General features: G+C 38.0%; 1 protein-coding gene across 2 annotated transcripts in view; it reads left to right on the forward strand.

Moving 5' to 3' along the window:
* The window catches only part of myo1c (myosin IC), a 93619-nt gene that overhangs the window by 72150 nt on the left and 1897 nt on the right, over positions 1–19572 (forward strand). For both annotated transcript variants that reach the window (XM_004911641.4, XM_002942143.5), the window contains exons 17-31: positions 254–334; positions 1988–2093; positions 2872–2989; positions 3123–3236; positions 4432–4508; positions 4792–4860; positions 5944–6028; positions 8166–8325; positions 9251–9334; positions 10723–10816; positions 15879–15934; positions 16160–16295; positions 17146–17216; positions 18420–18517; positions 19473–19572. In XM_004911641.4, the coding sequence (XP_004911698.1) occupies positions 254–334; positions 1988–2093; positions 2872–2989; positions 3123–3236; positions 4432–4508; positions 4792–4860; positions 5944–6028; positions 8166–8325; positions 9251–9334; positions 10723–10816; positions 15879–15934; positions 16160–16295; positions 17146–17216; positions 18420–18517; positions 19473–19572 (1449 nt within the window). The remainder of the gene's footprint in view (positions 1–253; positions 335–1987; positions 2094–2871; positions 2990–3122; positions 3237–4431; positions 4509–4791; positions 4861–5943; positions 6029–8165; positions 8326–9250; positions 9335–10722; positions 10817–15878; positions 15935–16159; positions 16296–17145; positions 17217–18419; positions 18518–19472) is intronic.

Raw genomic sequence — 19572 nt, forward strand, 5'->3', positions numbered from 1 at the left:
TCATTTGACCCCCTAGGCCAGATTAATGACCTATGGGGAGAAGAACTTATCTATATGGTCCTCATCAGACTGAATTTTCAAGCATGCCTGATCAATTTGTGGACAATAAGCTATCTAAGGGGTCCTATTCCAAGCACTTCTGCTGATACATAAATGCTGCAATTTGTTTTCCGGTCATGTTTTTCTGTATAGGAGGCTGTAGTGCACAGCTACATGAATATGTAATGTTTTACTTCATTTTTTCTGTTTACAGGTCATGTGTGACTCCGGGAACCCAATTGCACATCAATGTTTTGATAGAGCGGAACTGACTGATAAAAAAAGACCTGAGACGGTATCAGTACATTTATTGTAATAGAAAAGAAGTGTTTAAAGTTAAGGCTAAAGTGTACAGTGTCTAGTTCATATATTTTGAAACCCCTTTATATATTTAAATTATTTGTTAAAAACATAAAGAGCCCATTAAATAATTGCTCCAGTGCTATTCTTATTTAGTCAAGTGGTAATTTTGCAGTGCTGGATGCTAAATATTAGTAATTTGCCAAAATGTGCCCATGGACTGGCCTTTTTACTTAATTGTAGCAAAAAACTTTGGCACAAATCATTGTGTTTCCCCCAGGCCACTCTGCAACTGCTTTGCCTTACTACTTTACATTGCAGTTGAGGCTGCAACTACTCTTGGCGCTCTGTAGTAAATACACTGAAAGACCTTAGTTTCAGCACACAGAGGGTTTTTCCCAGGCACCGGGCCTGGGAAGATGGGGTGCTGGTAGAATTGTTAACCGTTATAGATACCTCGGGAACAATGTGGGCGTTGGATGGGGGAAAAAGAACCAGTTCAGTTTTAGAGAGGTTTAATTTAAGGTAACGTTGGGACATCCAAGTGGAGATAGCGGACAGGCAGGAAGAGACGTGAGTTAGAAGCTCTGGGTTGAGATCAGGAGAGGAAAGATAGATCTGAGTATCATCAGCATAGAGGTGGTACTGAAAGCCAAAAGAATTGATTAATTTGCCAAGTGAGGAGGTATAGAGGGAAAATAGTAAGGGGCCTAGCACAGAGCCTTAAGGAACCCCGACAGAAAGAGGCAAGGGAGAAGATGATTCACCATTGTAAGAGACACTGAAGGATCGATCTGAGAGCTAAGATGATAACAAGGATAAGGCAGTGTCATGAAGGCCAAGAGAACAGAGAGTCTGGAGGAGAAGAGGGTGATCCACAGTGTCAAAAGCAGCAGAGAGATCGAGAAGTATTAGTAGCGATTAGTGTTTTTTGGCTTTAGCTGAAAGGAGGTCATTTGTTAGTCGGGTTAGAGCAGTTTCGGTGGAGTGTTGTCTAAAACCAGATTGTAGGGGATCCAGGAGGTTATTGTCAGAGAGGAATAGCGTCAGTCGGTTGTAGTCTAGGCACTCGAGCAGTTTGGAGATGAATGGGAGCAGAGAGATAGGTCGGAGGTTAGTAGGATTGGGAGGGATCAAGGGAGGGTTTTTTCAGAATAGGGTTTACAAGTGTATGACTGGTTCCCCTGTTGGGAGGGAACAGCACCAGCCCGGGGTAGCTGCAGCGCTTCCTCCTTCCTGCTTTGCGAGGGCACGCATGCGCAGTAGAGTGAAAAGCCGTACTTTAACAGAGAAGTCGGCTTTTCACTCTACTGCGCATGTGCCTACTGCATAGTCACAGCTTAATGAAGCAGGAAGGAGAAAGCGCATCGCTCCAGGTACCCCAGGCTGGTTCTGTTCTCTCCTAACAAGTACAAGGTAAGCGATTAAAGTCACTTGGGGGTGCCTAACATTTTGCACCCCCAAGTGACTGCCTTTCCTTGTCCTTTAAATAAAGGTTCCACAGATTTAATTATAAAATGGAGTGCTGGATGATATATTTTGACATAAGCACTCACCAGAGTCCCAGTTAAAGTGAGGATCCCTCTAAATATTAAAATAAATAGTACAATGTTTTAGTATATTTACAAATCTTTTTTGCTGTTTGTAGGTGGCAACTCAGTTTAAAAATAGCCTGTCCAAGCTGATGGAAATTCTTATGTCAAAGGAGCCCTCTTATGTCCGATGCATAAAGCCCAACGATGCCAAACAGGCAGGTATGAAACGGCTACTTCCTTATATGATTCATTTTTGGAGTTTTTCAAGTACAAAGAAAATTGAGCTAGTACTTGCAGTAAGAAGAGCTCTTATGGTTATTTTTTCTTTTCTTTTGAATTTGAATACAAAGTTTTTAAGAATTTGTTAGTTGCAATGCCCATGGGAGTCAGGTCTCAGTGCCATAAACACATGAAAAAAGTGTTTGTATATAAGTGGCCAGCAACTTCCTTGCACTGTGGGAGGTAATACAGCCTGTGGGCAGAATCATGAAGTTAGCACCCTGCATTGTTATTGATCCCCTTGAGTGCTGTGGGCACTGGGCATTTAAAGTATTCAGTTTTGCCTTATATCTAATTCTTGGGATAACCAGCTTTCTGTTTGTGAGTTATACAGGATTTACTTTTGGATGTCAGATGTTTAATGTGCTAGATATGCTCATCATTGCAAAAGTTGCCAAACATGCCTAGGTATGGTAAGGCAGTCTGCTGCTGTTGACTTCCCTGCCCAAACATTTCTAAATATATGCCCACCTCAAAGATACCGTCATGCAGTCCACACTCTTAAAGGCATTGGCATATCTGGAAGAGGTGAGGGGCTACAGATTTTTTTGGTTATTGGCCAATGAATACACCATTGCTATTTGATGATTTATGTGTAGGGCTTCATAGAACATTATCTACCCTTTACAATCTGCTGATCTGTACTACACTGAAGTTTATTTCTGTACAACCACCTTAAGGTTCAGCTGATTTTTATTTTTTTTCTCTGTGTATTAAGCTCGTTTTGATGAGGTTCTGATCAGGCATCAGGTAAAGTACCTGGGACTCATTGAAAACGTCCGTGTACGTAGAGCTGGATTTGCATACAGAAGGAAATATGAAATCTTTTTACAAAGGTAAATGTTTGAACATCCTTTTTATTTTTTGTAATGATTCTGTGAAAGATACACTCAGTAGCATAAAAATGTATTGTTGGCTAGGAACTCGGGCAACCTTACCGACTTCTGTAACGCTTTATTAAACCCACAGATACAAATCACTGTGTCCCGAAACTTGGCCAAACTGGGATGGGCGTGCCCAAGATGGAGTGGCGGTTTTAGTGAAAAGCTTGGGATACAAGCCTGAGGAGTATAAAATGGGGAGGTATTGATTTTTTATTAACTTTTATTATGATTTTTTAATTATTAGCTTTCCTATTCTGCCTCTTTCTGACCTGTAATAAAAAAATATAAAAAAAAAAATTGGGTCAGGGTCACTGACCATGAGAACCAAAAAAAGAACAAAATCACCACATTTTAATTATTTTTAGTGCTATCTTTCTATTTAGTCCCTCTACCATACAATTTCATTTTTGGCTTTGAATCTGCTGTTTGATTGCTTAAGTTAATTAAGACTTATCCAGATAGCTGGTATACAGCTTTACAGCTGTGCAGCAAAAAAATGTAATTCTAAAAACTATAAAAAAATAAAAATAAATGAAAACCAATTGCAAATTGTCCTAGATTACAACTGTACTTAGTGATACTTAAATATAATTATAAGATGGGGAGATGATTTAGGAATTGTACGGCTGGCATATCTGTGATCTGCGCTGGAAGATATAGTTCTTTTAGTTTTCCCACAATGTGTACAAATGATTACTAAAGGGACTAAAAATGTAATTAAACTTAGCTTTTATAGGTGAATACATAGTTACAGCAACAGCAGAGATCCCGACCCCAGGAAATGTCAGGTGACTGGGTATGAGCAGGCTTGAAGGGTTCAACACTAAACCCCACATCCACACAGTCTGGTACACCACTATACACAGACAGGTAGTGATGTAAAGAGACCATTACATTGCCTGGAGTATTGTACCCTCAGATGGGGGGAATGGTGTTTTCCCAGAGAGGAAAACTACCAAGGCTACCAGCTGCATATTTTGCACATTCCTTGCTTGGGAAGCAAGGGTAAGCTATCCTTCTACTATCCATAACCTTGAAATTACTGTAGAATACATAATAATGAAGTTGTTTTTTGTGGAGAGCAAGTTGCATTTCAGGAAAAATTCACATAGCCTGATTTGTATTGCTAAGTTACCCAGGCATGAGTTAAAATTGGTGTTGTACATCTTTAAATCTATGTTATAATTCTCACAAGCCTAATTTATATTTACTTTTTTGTTCAGTTCACTGCATTCTGCCTTTCTCAAATCTTAAATCTTGTCTTGGGCTGATACAGTTATTTAAAGAATAACTGCTATACACCTGTATACATTTGTGTAATCTATATATGAATGTAATTAATGTACATTTTCTTGTTAGACATGACTATACCTTATTTTTTCTGTTCTTTTCAGAACCAAGATCTTCATTCGCTTTCCAAAAACCCTGTTTGCAACAGAGGATGCTTTGGAAGAGAGAAAACAAAGCATAGGTATGTTCTGGCCCTTGCTTTTAATACTATATGCACTTCTGCTCAACTTTTATTTCTTAACTTTTATTTCTTATTGCTTCCAATGTTTTGCTACTTTTTTAAGAAAGGCTTCCACTTTAAGTGTCTTGAAGTGAAATCATGCCCACCCTGCAAACTGTTGGGCAACTGTTGGGTTGTTTAGCCACGCTACAGCTTTCATGTGCTCTAATTCTTTGTTCTTATCTCCTGTTCTTTACTGGTATCAAACAACATTAGTTTTTTTTTTCCCCCCCCCCAATTTCAGCAACCTTTCTTCAAGCTAGATGGAAAGGGTTCGTTCAACGCAAGAAATTCTTACACATGAAACATTCCGGTGAGCACTCTTGGGTATATCCAATTTTTAATATTTTTTAGCATTCGGAGGTCATATTTTATGTATTATCTTTTCAATTCAGCAAGGCACCACAGTCATGTATTTATACATTTAAAATGTTTATGTTAAATCCACATTAGTGGATACCATAATGAGAGAGGGCATTGCAACATTTACAGATTTATTATCGTTGGTCAAGAGAATTTTTATTTTGTTATGCAGTTCCCAGACCAGTGCCTGTAATTGAATTCAGCATGAAACTGGATGAGAAGGCATACTCACACTGAGGGGCACATTCATGAAAACACGAGTTCGAATCCCGAATGGGATAAATTCAGATTGGATATGATTTCTTAAGATCGCAAATATCACGAAAATGCTTACTAAAAAATCGTATTAGTCGCGATAATATTGTATTGGCAAACCGAAAGTCACAAAATTTTCATACCGAACGAGTGTAAACAGCGGGAAAACCTTTCCGATATTTTTCACGCAAGCATACGGAAAAGTCGCGCGGGTGTCGAAAAAGTTGTGCAATCGACGAATAATTCGATCCAAGCGTTCGCGTCTTGGTAAATCTGCCCCTATAGCTTATAAATGTAAAAGCCTTGCTTTAACAATGTTTTTTAGAATTATTTACACATAGATGTGTACTTGTTAAAAGCCATGTATCAACAGAGCACTATGCTTGCAACAGGAAAGCATGCTGTTTTTGACTTTAGGTGCAAATAGTGATTATTCACTGTGTTCAAATCTGGCCTTCAGCCTTAGGCCATTTGTGCCAAGTTATCCATATGGAAAACCTGGTAACTCATGCCCCAGTGTCAGTAATTGAGCAGGTGATTCACAGCTTTATGTTTAGTACCCATGTTCTTGTACAAATATAAATAATTAACTTCTTCCTTATTAATATAATTAATTTGACTTTAAAATTTAATTTTTCTTTTTTTTATTTTTAAAGGTAAATTTTTATTTGTTTTACAAAAATCGAACAAGACAACAAAAATGAAACATGAGTGTTGCTATGCAATTTGTTACAATAAACCAATAACAATGTATTGAAATTTTATTTTTCTTTTACAGCAATTCACATCCAGTCATGGTGGCGAGGAAATGTTGGTCGCAAAAAAGCTGCCAAAAGAAAGTGGGCTGTGGAAGTCGTTCGACGGTAAGTGTAAAGGTTTATGCTTTGTTTGAGTGTTTATCTGCCTTATGGCTTGCATGTATAGCTTGTATTTTGATTAAAACCTTGCTATTTATAGCCTATATTATAGGGTACATATAGGGCTATAAACGACACTACTTCCTTTTTGGGGGCCCTACAGTGAATCAATACATATCTATGTAGCGTCAATGCTTAAATTTGGATATTTTTGGATTTCATTTGAGATTTTCCTTGAATTTACAAATTTCCACAGAAACTTGGCATAGTAAAGGCTCTACTTATGGGAGACACTGTAGGACAGTGGGACATTATCTGCCATAAGCAGAGCCCTTTTTATGAAAAGTGTTAAGAGGCATTTTGTTTAGCCACAGCTGTCCAGCAGAGCACTGCTGCAGGACATAAGTTGCGTGTTCCATTAGACTAAATATCAGTTTTACTGTATCTACAGGCTGTCTTTATAATTTACAACTTACTGTAAGAAAATACAATAATCATTTACCAAGATCCTTGGTGTTTATTTAAACTGATATAGACACATCATTATCACTTCAAATTGCTTCATGTTTCTTACTTTGCTTTCCCACAGCCACTCATTATTGGATTCATTTAATTACACTGGTCAAAATTGTATCAAGTACACTCAGGGGCCGGTCTTAGGCCAGTTGGACCTATTGAGCCCAATAGGGCCCCACGCTAGGGGAAAAAAGCAAATAAAGCTGTCTAGCCAGCCCCAACAACAATTGCCTGATATTGCTGCTGTGTGTTCTGGGACATGAAACAGAAAGTGAGCACTGCATTCATGCTGCTACCCCAGGGTACGCAGTATCTTTCACTGTGTATAGTGTACTTGAGGGGCCAATAATCTGTCCCAAACTGTTTATAGTATGCTTGATATATCAGTGCCCAGTGCTTGGAGGCTACATTGTGCCATAAAATGTTGGGGGCCAATAAATCAAGAGAAAGGTTAAAAGGCAGGGTTACAGCCACAGAGCGAGAGGCAGGGACTATTTGCCCACCCAGCCCTGGAACCCTGGGCCAGCTGGCAACACTTTTTTTGCAGGGGCCCCACCAAAATGGTCCTAATTGGGCCTCACAGTTTATAAGAATGGCCCTGAGTACAGTGAATCATAACAACCAATCATATATGATCAAAGCTAATAGCTTATTGGTTTGTATGGGTTACTGCACTGGAGCAATTTGACAGCCTATTGAGTCTTTGCATTAAGCATTGATGTAAGCAGTGTATCTAGCCTATCCAGCCCCTCAACAAAGCCAAACATAACTGCTGCAACAGCTATTGTTAAGGAGAGGTGTGAAGTTGGGGCCAGAGGGCACAAAAGGAGTCTTAACAGGGAATTGATATTAAAGGTTGGCAATGTGTTAGTTTTAACTTGTCACATTATGGCCAGAAAGTGATACTGTTCTGAGCTTATAAGGACCTGGAACAGTATCACTTTAAAGGAGATATAAAGCCTACATTTGCCTACAGTGTATATCAGTTGGGCACGTCTCCCCCACCCAAATGGCATCATTTGTACTGCATATATCCCCTCCGTTTGCCAGCACCATCACCTTTTCCTAAAGCAAATAGTAGCTTTCACCCGGTGGCCATTTTTCATCTGATACATAATCAGATACAGTTAAATCTGCAAACAACATATCAACACAGAACCTTATTCAGCATACATTTAATCAAGAATACAGGCTCACACAGGCACAACTGTCTCTGATAAAAGTTCTGCTTTGTTCCTCACTGGCTGCTAGACTGGAGGGCATGTTTAGTAATCTGAGCTTAGAAAACTGAGCATGCCCACAAGCCAGAAGTCAAAGCAAATTCCTGAGGGATGGGGCCGAGTGGGTTACTGGAGAAGGAAATCTAAGTGATTAAGGAGATGTTGTAGCCTTACTATTAACCTCTGGACAACCAGTGTGACACAGGTATTGAAAGATTTCAAAGAGGCTCTTCACTGATTACATTTTTGTGTGTGGGGTTTCCATGTCCTTTAAGGTATAAAAAGTAAATGTTGTCCATAGAGACAGATTTTCTATGGACTATAGTTTTGTTATCCAGAGTTGTTGTTGGTATTTCATGTTACTGTCACATGTAGCTTGTTCAGAATGCTATTTTTTCATGTTATAGGTTTATCAAGGGCTTTGTTTACCGTAACTACCCCCGATGCCCAGAGAATGAATACTTCCTGGATTATATCCGCTACTCTTTCCTGATGAATCTAAGACGCAATATGCCAAAAAGTGTGTTGGATAAATCATGGCCTGTACCACCCCCATCACTACAAGAGGTGAGAGCAGATTGCTGATTGGCAGCATACTTCAGATGGGTACCAGACACAGGATGTACGGGCTGTGGCAGTCACTGACCTGTCACAAGCTGCTTCCAAATTGTTTGAATTTTAGCAAAGCTTGCTAGTGGCACACAGACAGAAATTTCATACAAAACGGGCTGTTGATAATGCTGATGATTTGGACCACCTCACTCCTTTTTACCCTCTGTAATTGGTAGTAACAATGTTCATATACATTACTGTACATTACAAAATGTGTCTTACACCAACATGCCTGCATTCCATGGGCCTTAAACAAGACAATCTATGCTTTAAGGTGGGGCAAGCCCTGGTTCATTCCTACATTCATTCTGGGCCTGCCTGTGATAGTTAAGTTTTGGGGGAAAGCGTTTCACTTAGTGCAGACCCTAAGCTTGCCAAATGTCTGTTGCCCAGAAGCATACATCCTCGGAGTGGTTAGAGCATAGTTCCTGGCAGATATTGGCATATCTTCCTGAGGCAATGAGCAATGATCCAGAACTTCAAACTTGTCACAGGAGCTCCCCATATTTTAAAGTGTGTGCAACACTCACATGCTCAGTGAGCTCTGAGCAGCTGTTGAGATGCTAAGCTTAGGAGTTGTTTCAAATTATTAAGCAGATAATTAGGTTGACCAGTTTATAGAAGCTGATGCTACAGGGCTAATTATTAAATTCTGATGCCAATTGTTCTGGTTTTTGAGCTGCCATGTAGTAATTAACCATATTAATTACTAGTTAGCCTTATATTGTGACTTTTTTTATTCTGTATAGACTCAGTAAGTGACAGCAGCACACAGAGCATGTGCAGTGAATCTGCAGAAAAGATGGGGAGCTACTGGGGGCACATTTGGTAATAACCAAAACTATACTGATATTTTGTTTTTCATGTATGTTTCCTGCAGGCTTCAGAGCTCTTGAGAGAAATGTGCATGGACAATATGGTATGGATGTACTGCAGAAGAATCAGCCCTGAAATGAAACAACAGGTACATTGTCATGAATATATCCAGTGTGAGCAGTTGGATCTGCTTATTATCATGCTGGATTTTGATATTTGTTTTTATATATTTTCATATATGTTTATATATATATATATATATATATATATATATATATATATATATATATATATTCATCAAACTGCTTACCTGCTAGACATGCATTATGCTCTGTGCTGAAACCTGGTAACTGAAATTTGATTTGCCTCCCCCATTCACTTTGCCACAGTTGACATTGTGAGAGGTAGCTTCAAGCGGCATGGGCAGCAGAAACACCACTTGTGTAATGTCCACACGTGCTTAAACATTTTTTAATGTATGTTCCATTTTAGAATTGAGAAAGAGATTTTTATTTTGCATAATTAAAATGATACACAAGTTAACGGCTCTATCTCTATACAAAATGGTGCAGAAGCAAACTTTTGTTTTGATGGTTTTGTTTCTAAAATTAGCCTAAAGCTAACGATGTGTGTAGTTTGCTGGTGCACACATGATACCTTGTATGTCTGTGCACTGACAGGCAGGGGATCAGCCGCACACGTAGCAAATTCCAACGCAAAAACACATAGTTTAGCATTTTTGCTTCAAAATATGTATGTGGCTATTTTAGGTTTCGGTTTTATAAACTGGAAAATAATAAACCCAATAGGTTTGTTGTGTGAGATAAGGACAAACTATTAAGATTTACTGCATTTTGTACAGATTTTTTTTCTGTATAGTGTTTTGCCTTTAAGAGACTATATTATTTAAATATTAGTGAATTAATTTTATTCTTTTAAGTTTATCTTTCCAATGCAAACACTGTCTGTGGCTGGTTGGCCACAGTCTTCATTTGTGTTAAGGTCCCCATACATGGTAAGATCCGCTCGCTTGGCGAGATCGCCAAGCGAGCGGATCTTCCCCCGATATCCCCACCTACGGGTGGGTGATATCGGGGAGCTTGAAGTTAAAAAAAAAAAAAAAATTATCCGATCATTTGGCCCTGGGGCCAAACGACCGGATTATGTAGGCGGCAATGGGGCAGTCGGTTCGGGGACCGCATCAACGAGCCGATGCAGCCCCCGATCCGACTGAATCTTTTAACCTGGCCGATCGATATCTGGCCAATTTCAGGCCAGATATCGGTCGGCCAGCCCGCTCGTTTCTGCCCCTACACGGGCAGATAAGCTGCCGAGTCGGTCCAAGGGACAGCTTCTATCGGCCCGTGTATGGGGGCCTTTAGTCTATTTACAAAAAGCTATTGTGGGCCAGGGATGGGTTCTGATGTGGAAAAAAAGAACTTGCTCTGCAGTATGAACATGGAATTCATGCAATATAGTTTTTTTTCATATGAAAGGTATTCTACTTTGCCTGTATGTTGTTCTCTCTCTCTGCAGCTGGAACAAAAAGTTGTTGCTAGTGAAATTTTTAAGGATAAAAAAGACAACTACCCACAAAGCGTTCCAAGACTGTTTATCAGCACCAGGCTTGGTAAGTGTATGATATAATCAATTTAATATATGTATGTATGTATGTATGTGTGTGTGTGTGTGTGTGTGTGTGTGCACTCACCAATATCGAGGCAAAGGCTGGGTGCTGACAAAAATAATGCATCAAACTCAACAGTAGAAAGCACTCACAGCTACAGCATCAATCAGGTCAGTGATTTATTTCAGCATACCATCTACGCGTTTCGATCACCACAGGATCGTCATCATGATGATAGACAGGAAGTGAAGTGTCAGGTTAAAAACCCGCAGTATCCAATCAGTGTTTATACAACATTAACCCATTCAATAACATGTGCAAAGTGTAATCAAATACCAGGTACTTAAAAAATCCCCATGTGATCAAAAATAAAATAATTATCAAACATCTAGACTCATGATAATACATAAACTAGGACATATCCCATATATATCAATGTAGTAAGCCACATGGCAAAGCTCATAGTGAAATATAATTTTAAAACACATATAAGTCAATCTATCAGGACACATGACAAAGTCACATGTCATATCTAAAAATTGAATTTATAAATATCACCATTAATTTCAATACTCATCTAATCTCATGCTAATACATAGACTAAGACATATCCTATATATATCAGTGTAGTAAGCCACATGGCAAAACTGAAATATGAAAAGTGAAATATGTTTTTTGTTTTTTTTTAAACACATATAAGTCAATCTATCAAGACACATGACGAAGTCACATGTCATGTCTAAAAATTGAATTTATAAATATCACCATTAACTTCAATACTCATCTAAACTCATGATAGTGCATAAACTAGGACATATCCCATATATATCAATGCAGTAAGCTGCATGGCAAAGCTCATAGTGAAATATAATTTTAAAACACATATGAGTCAATCTATCAAGACACATGACAGTCACATGTCATGTCTAAAAATTGAGATGATAAATATCACCATTAACTTTAATACTCATACACATTAACTATTACATACTAATAGGGAAAATAAGTTACCCACCCAAAGTTATAATGTGATAAAAACTAACGTGTTGTAAAAAATAATTTCATTTTCATAGTGAGATTTAGGGAATGTGAACAAATAAATGGACAAAAATTGTCCAATATTAATAAAAAACATTTCTTACAATCTTTATAAAGTTAAAAGCAGTCACACTTAAAAACATTTAAATTAAATCACGCTAATTAACTGACTTAAAATTACATAAACCAATCCTATCTAAAAAAAGATTGGTCTTAAGGCCATCATATAGGAAATACCCAGGGACACAACAGTTTATATAGAACAAGATAATGATAGCATCTCATTTAATCCCCTAGGGGCAATTGTGTCAAGTCTCCGGATCCATTGGGCCTCCCTCTGCAGCAGTAGCTTGGATCTATCTCCACCCCGTGCAAGGGGGGGAATATGATCAATCAATATTGCTCTCAGCATAGGCAGTGAATGTTTGCACTGTACAAAGTGTCGGGCCAGTGGAATATCTGATTTCCCAGATGCCAGGGCCAGACGAATCACTGACCTGTGATTATTCATTCTTGTACGAAAAGCTGTGATGCATTTACCGATATAGTAAAGGCCACAAGGGCACATAATGCAGTATATCACATATTCCGAAATACATGTCAGTCTATGTCTAATCAGATATTTTTTCCCGGAGTGTGGATGAGCAAATGTCACTCCGGTGATCAGACAACCACAAGTTTTGCAATTACCACATCGATAGCAACCAGGTTTACTTCCTTAGCCATGTGTCTGGTATCTCTGGTTTTAAATCTGTCACCATAAGTATGTCCTGAAGTGAACGTCCACGTCGATATGCACACACTGGAGGTGGCATGTTAGTAAAGGGCAAACCCGAATCCAATTGTAAAATTGGCAAATTGGCAACTTGACACAATTGCCCCTAGGGGATTAAATGAGATGCTATCATTATCTTGTTTTATATAAACTGACTGTTGTGTCCCTGGGTATTTCCTATATGATGGCCTTATGACCAATCTTTTTAGATAGGATTGGTTTATGTAATTTTAAGTCAGTTAATTAGCGTGATCCTAATTTAAGATATTTGATGCTATTTTGATCATCCACTATCCTAGGTGATGTTTCTTGGTCTTTATGTAGTGACTTCCTTAAATGTTTTTAAGTGTGACTGCTTTTAACTTTATAAAGATTGTAAGAAATGTTTTTTTATTAATATTGGACAATTTTTGTCCATTTATTAGTTCACATTCCCTAAATCTCACTATGAAAATGAAATTATTTTTTACAACACGTTAGTTTTTATCACATTATAACTTTGGGTGGGTAAAGGTGGCCATACACGAGGCGATTTCGCTCGTTGTGCGATGAACGATTATATCGACAAACGATCGTATGGCGATCGAGTTCCCATACGATATGCCATCCACGGGCAACGATAATTCGGGAAAGATTTTGTCGCATCATTATCGTAAAATACCTACGATCGTACATCTACGTACGATCGATGTCGTTGCTGGCAATCGTGACATGCGCAGAGAACAATCGTTGAAAGACAAATGTCTGACACTCACACCAACTGGCAGATTTTATCGTTAAACGACCAAAATTTTTAAACCTGGCCGATCGATTTTGGGGACGATAATGTCGGCTCGTTTAGTGGGCCGACGATCGTTCGTACACCACCAACTATACGATAACTTAACGATAGCATCGGATCGTTCGGGAATCGGTCGTTTGTAAGTAAAAAATCGGTCCGTGTATGGCCACCTTAACTTATTTTCCCTGTTAGTATGTAATAGTTAATGTGTATGAGTATTAAAGTTAATGGTGATATTTATCATCTCAATTTTTAGACATGACATGTGACTTTGTCATGTGTCTTGATTGACTCATATGTGTTTTAATATTATATTTCACTATGAGCTTTGCCATGCGGCTTACTACATTGATATATGGGATATGTCCTAGTTTATGCACTATCATGAGTTTAGATGAGTATTGAAGTTAATGGTGATATTTATAAATTCAATTTTTAGACATGACATGTGACTTCGTCATGTGTCTTGATAGATTGACTTATATGTGTTTTAAAAAAACCCAAATATATATATATATTTCACTATGAGTTTTGCCATGTGGCTTACTACACTGATATATATGGGATATGTCCTAGTTTATGTATTATCATGAGCCTAGATGTTTGATAATTATTTTATTTTTGATCATATGGGGATTTTTTAAGTACCTGGTATTTGATTACACTTTGCACATGTTATTGAATGGGTTAATGTTGTATAAACACTGATTGGATACTGCGGGTTTTTAACCTGACACTTCACTTCCTGTCTATCATCCTGATGACGATCCTGTGGTGATCGAAACGCGTAGATGGTATGCTGAAATAAATCACTGACCTGATTGATGCTTTATAGGTCCCTGGTAAGGCCTCACCTTGAGTATGCGGGGCAGTTTTGGGCTCCAGTCCTTAAGAGGGATATTAATGAGCTGGAGAGAGTGCAGAGACTGCAACTAAACTGGTAAAGGGGATGGAAGATTTAAACTATGAGGTGAGACTGTCGAGGTTGAGGTTGTTTTCTCTGGAAAAGAGGCGCTTGCGAGGGGACATGATTACTCTGTACAAGTACATTAGAGGGGATTATAGGCAGTTGGGGGATGTTCTTTTTTCCCATAAAAACAATCAACGAACCAGAGGTCACCCCTTTAGATTAGAGGAACGGAGCTTCCATTTGAAGCAGCGTAGGGGGTTTTTCACGGTGAGGGCAGTGAGGTTGGGGAATGCCCTTCCTAGTGATGTGGTAATGGCAGATTCTGTTAATGCCTTTAAGAGGGGCCTGGATGAGTTATTGATCAATCAGAATATCCAAGGCTATTGTGATACTAATATCTACAGTTAGTACTAGTGGTTGTATTTATAGTTTATGTATGTGAGTGTATAGATTGGTAGGTGTGGGTTAGGTGTGCTGGGTTTACTTGGATGGGTTGAACTTGATGGACACTGGTCTTTTTTCAACCCTATGTAACTATACTATGTAACTATATATATGTATGTGTATGTATGTATGTATATATGTATGTATATGTATGTGTATGTATGTATGTATGTATGTGTGTATATATATATATATATATATAGATATATAGATATATAGATAGATAGATATAGATCATAGGAAGCCGGCACTCACGTAAAGAACGAAGTAATTCGCCTGGGTGTAAGTACCATACTGTAAACGAGTTATAGCCCAAATTCAGGCACTGCTCACACAGGTCTTATGTAAATAGCAGGAGTAATGCCAGCACACACAGGGTTTCATACAAATGTATATAAAATGATATTTATTAAGAAAAAAAGAGCAAAATAAACATAGCAAGCCTCAACGTTTCAGTCCCCACTGGGACTTTCATCAGGAGGCAAAAACTGAAGCACCTATATTATATATATATATATATATATTATATTATATTGTCTTCAAATTGCCATCGAGTACTCATAGTAATTGTATTTAAATGTTACACCAATCTTTTTTTTAAAAAAAAATAATATATAATCTAAAAAAGTGGCTTAGGTACTGCTAAATGCTGATGAACAGCATCTAGCACTGATAAAAAAGGTAGCATTCAAGCAACCTAAGTTCTGAAGTTCTGATCTGGTTTGTATGTCTGATCTACTGATCTATTGGGATGAGGGCTGCGATCTATGGTGCACAAACCAAATGTTTGGGGGGGCGGAGTTATTATGTTATTAAAGTTTGTCAAAAAAGCACTTTTGATGCAAATTTTATGTAGCATATGTCTACGCTTTAAAACAGGCACTACATTATTTTAGCAGAAGCCCTCTTTATCACAAACATCAAGATTCAAGCCTTTTAAATAATGTAGCATTATGCCAGTCTTACTGTATACATCTTTTTTTATAAATTACAAATTATGGTGCAAGGGTGTTTGCAGGTTTTTTCCCCCCAACCCTCCAAAAGGTGCTTTGTGTTTTAAACAATATATTTTTTTGTTTCTATCAATTCTTACTCTGCTTTTACTTTTTGTTTGAAGGTAATGAGGAAATAAACACAAAAATTCTTCAAAATATGGAAAACCAAACACTAACGGTAAGCTTCCTTTTCTTTTATTTGTCTTTTACTTGGTCTAATTATGCATGTGTGATTTAGCTACTTTTGGCTGTGTTGCTTATTGATGGTGGAGGTGGAAGAAAAATTGTTACGGTTCACAAATTTTGGTTGTTTCCTTTTTTTAAAATTCCCTTTTAAAAATAGTTTGTATAAAAAAAAAAAGCAAAAGTTATTTTCACTAAATAACCATTTTACCTTTTTCAGTATGCTGTGCCTGTGGTCAAGTATGACCGTAAAGGGTATAAGCCACGGCGGAGGCAATTATTACTCACACAAAATGCTGCCTACATTGTGGAAGAAGCCAAACTAAAGCAGAGGATTGATTATGCCAATCTGACTGGTATGCATTTCTGTTCCAATAACTGAATCTTGATCATACAGTGGCTGAGTTAAGGCTGAAATGGCATGGGAAATGCTGTTGGTTTTTAGGAAAGCAAGTGCTTTCTAAAGCTTGCAAATATAATGGTACCAGAACAATTGCATGAGAGCTGAATAGACTGCTGGGTTTGCATCTGGCTTTACATTTTCCAGCTATCTCTGTAATTTCAGAGTCATGTACAGGGAACAAGCCAACTTGACAAGCAAAGCCTGGATGGAGTTGGACATTGTTTCCCCTTTCCTCTTCGTTTGTCCTGCAATAGTAAAATAAAGGCCCTCTAATTTGTGTTTAAACTTCTACAGTTTAAAAAGGATTATTTGATTGTACTAAACCTTGGTGGTAAGGGCTGATATACACAGTGATAAGCAGCGTCTTTTCCTTCCATCCAAATTTTGCATGTTTTGTTAGTGTAGGTTGTGCCATTGTAGATTATGCACTTGTAATGGTGAAGGACAAATATTATTTCAGGCTCACTAATCTAAAATGGGTATTGCTTGGCCCAATACTGTGGTATACCCTATGGGTGGGAGGCAGGGATCATATTGCATTCTTTACTTATTTACTGTTTACTGCCAGCACATTTCTGCAGCACTTAACAGAAATTATACAGGATTCAAATCTGTCCCAGCAGAGCTTACACATACACACCCACTATGGTCCATTTAATCAGCAACCAATTAACCTGCTAGTGTTAGTGTGGTGCAGTTTCTGTAATAATGCATGACAGTCCTCTTGTTTGCCAGAAAGGAAATAAATGGTTATGAATACCAGGAAGAAAATGTAGTCACTGGGTCTGTTTCCTGTCCTGCAGGTATCTCTGTCAGCAGTTTAAGTGACAACCTTTTTGTGCTCCATGTGAAATGTGAAGATAACAAACAAAAGGTAAGCTGCAAACATCTGTCCTTCAGAGACCATTTGCCTGTGCACTTTTGATTGTGCACCCCTTAGACCCCCCCCCCCCAAAGTAGTATGAAAAAGTAGCATGTAAATACCAATAGGCAAGTCCCCATGTGAGTGTGCCAATACACCAAGCAGTGACTATAAATACTGTAGTGTTCCATAAGGTATAGTCAGAATCTTCTTGCACTGTGAACCCAAAGTTTAGCATGGGGGGGGGGGGGCATTTGTTGCACCTCATGCAGATGCTTTTGGGAGTAATATTCAACCACAGCAGCTATTGTGCCTGTCTCAATTCTCGGCCCTCTCTGTTTTCATAAGTATGAGCTGCTTGCACTTTGCACATTAAGAAAAGGCAGACACAAAGCAAGATGCCATAGTCTTCAGATAATAAGGAGTTTCTGTTGCCGCAGGGAATGTACTGAACATACTATGTCAGTTTTTTTGTTTCGAGCTTTAGCTGATAAAAAGGTTCCAACAAATTGACACCCTCAATTAAGGACAAATACTATGATTACTTGGCAGTCTGGCTACCATGGCAAGAATATATCAATAAACAGGTTCCATCAGAACGGATAAACAAAAGGGGTACGAAAGTCACATACAGCAATACCTATACATAACAAAGACGGCACAAGAAGATCAAACTAAACAGCTAACACACAACTACCGAATATTGTTGATATGTATAAAAACTGCAAGGTTTACTTAAAATGATGTAAATATGGTTTACAGGTATTAATAGAAAATACATGTATAGGATGAACAATCACTGTACAAAATGTGCTTTTCTATGATGATATTACCTAAATAAAGCCTTGAATAGACAAAAAAAGGTTCCAACAAAGTGTTCATATATCTAAATCAGCCATTTGACAGTAATTGTAAGAACATCTAGGGCAGCCATTAAGTGTTTTACCCAAATCTCACCGTAATTAGTATACAGGCTTGGCTTTTAAAGGGTTAGTTCACCCTTATACAATTTTTAAATAATGTTCCTTTAATTCTGTCTGTCTTTTGTGTTTAAATGGAGGTCACTCACAAAAAACTCCTAGGTGTAATGTATGCTCTGGATCCAGTACAGATACCATTGTGAATGTGCAGCATGACTTGAACTTGAGTAGTAGAAGTCTTAAACATATTAGCTGTCTGGCTTAAGATATGCTTTTATATATTTTGTTTTTTTAGGGAGATGTAGTGCTACAGAGTGATCATGTCATTGAAACCCTGACTAAAATCGCCATAACTGCTGAGAAAATCCACAACATTAACATTATTCAGGGCAGGTACGTACAAAGCACTTTCTTTATTTGCCACAAACCTTGAACCCTGTCAATTGATAGTTTCTCAAGACTAGCCATTTGTGATGTATATGCTGTTTATCCTGAGTAATAAATTTCAGTGCAGGTGAATATAATATGTAAAAGGTTGTAAAAGTTATTTGACTATATGTAGGGGTTTTCTTTAATATATTTAATATATTTAGAATATCCATCAGAATACTGCACATACAAGTTTTATTTTGTGAGACGTAGTTTATTTATGCAAATACATTCCCTTTGTCAAATGCTGGGGATTCACCAAAAAGTTTTGGTTTACCTTTTTATATTAAACATATAAATGTTGTTGATTTGCCCATTTTTAGCAAATTTTCAATAGGTTTATTTATTTATCTATTTTTTTTTTTTTTTTTTTTTTACATTATTCACATTTCTATTATGCCTCTGCTGCTTGCATTTTAATGGCAAGGGGTGTAACTACAGAGAAAGCAGACCCTGTGTTTGCAGGGGGGCCCAGGAGTGTAGAGGGCCCAGGAAGGCCCAAATTAATGGCAATTTCAATATATCTTGGTAATAATGGTCAACTTAGCAATGTTTTGGGGCCCTAAATTGAATTTAATCTGGGACAGAAAAAAATATTTTCTCTGGCACTACATTTTTGCTGTTGAAGTCCACTCCTGTTTGTCTTGTCGTGTAATTTCATATAACTGCATGGTTGCTGCCAGAGAGCGGTTGAAATCTAAACTGAAGTTTCACTTCAGAAGTTCAGAAGTTAAATACTTGAAAAACTCTACAAAATAAAGCTTTTGTTGCAAATTATCTTAGGCTATCACTGTCTACCTTATACCAAAATTACCCCTTTATTCATCTGCACCAAGCCACATATGGACATGAGTGCTAAGGCCCTTGCTCCATTGATTCCGTCAACTCGTGATTGTGACATTGTATCTTTTCTACACAGCATCAAGTTTACAGTTGGGCATGGTAAAGAAGGCATCATCGACTTCACACCAGGCTCAGAGTTACTTATAGCCAAAGCAAAGAATGGGCACCTCTCGGTG

Source organism: Xenopus tropicalis, chromosome 2, assembly GCF_000004195.4.
Source record: "Xenopus tropicalis strain Nigerian chromosome 2, UCB_Xtro_10.0, whole genome shotgun sequence".
Taxonomy (NCBI): domain Eukaryota; kingdom Metazoa; phylum Chordata; class Amphibia; order Anura; family Pipidae; genus Xenopus; species Xenopus tropicalis.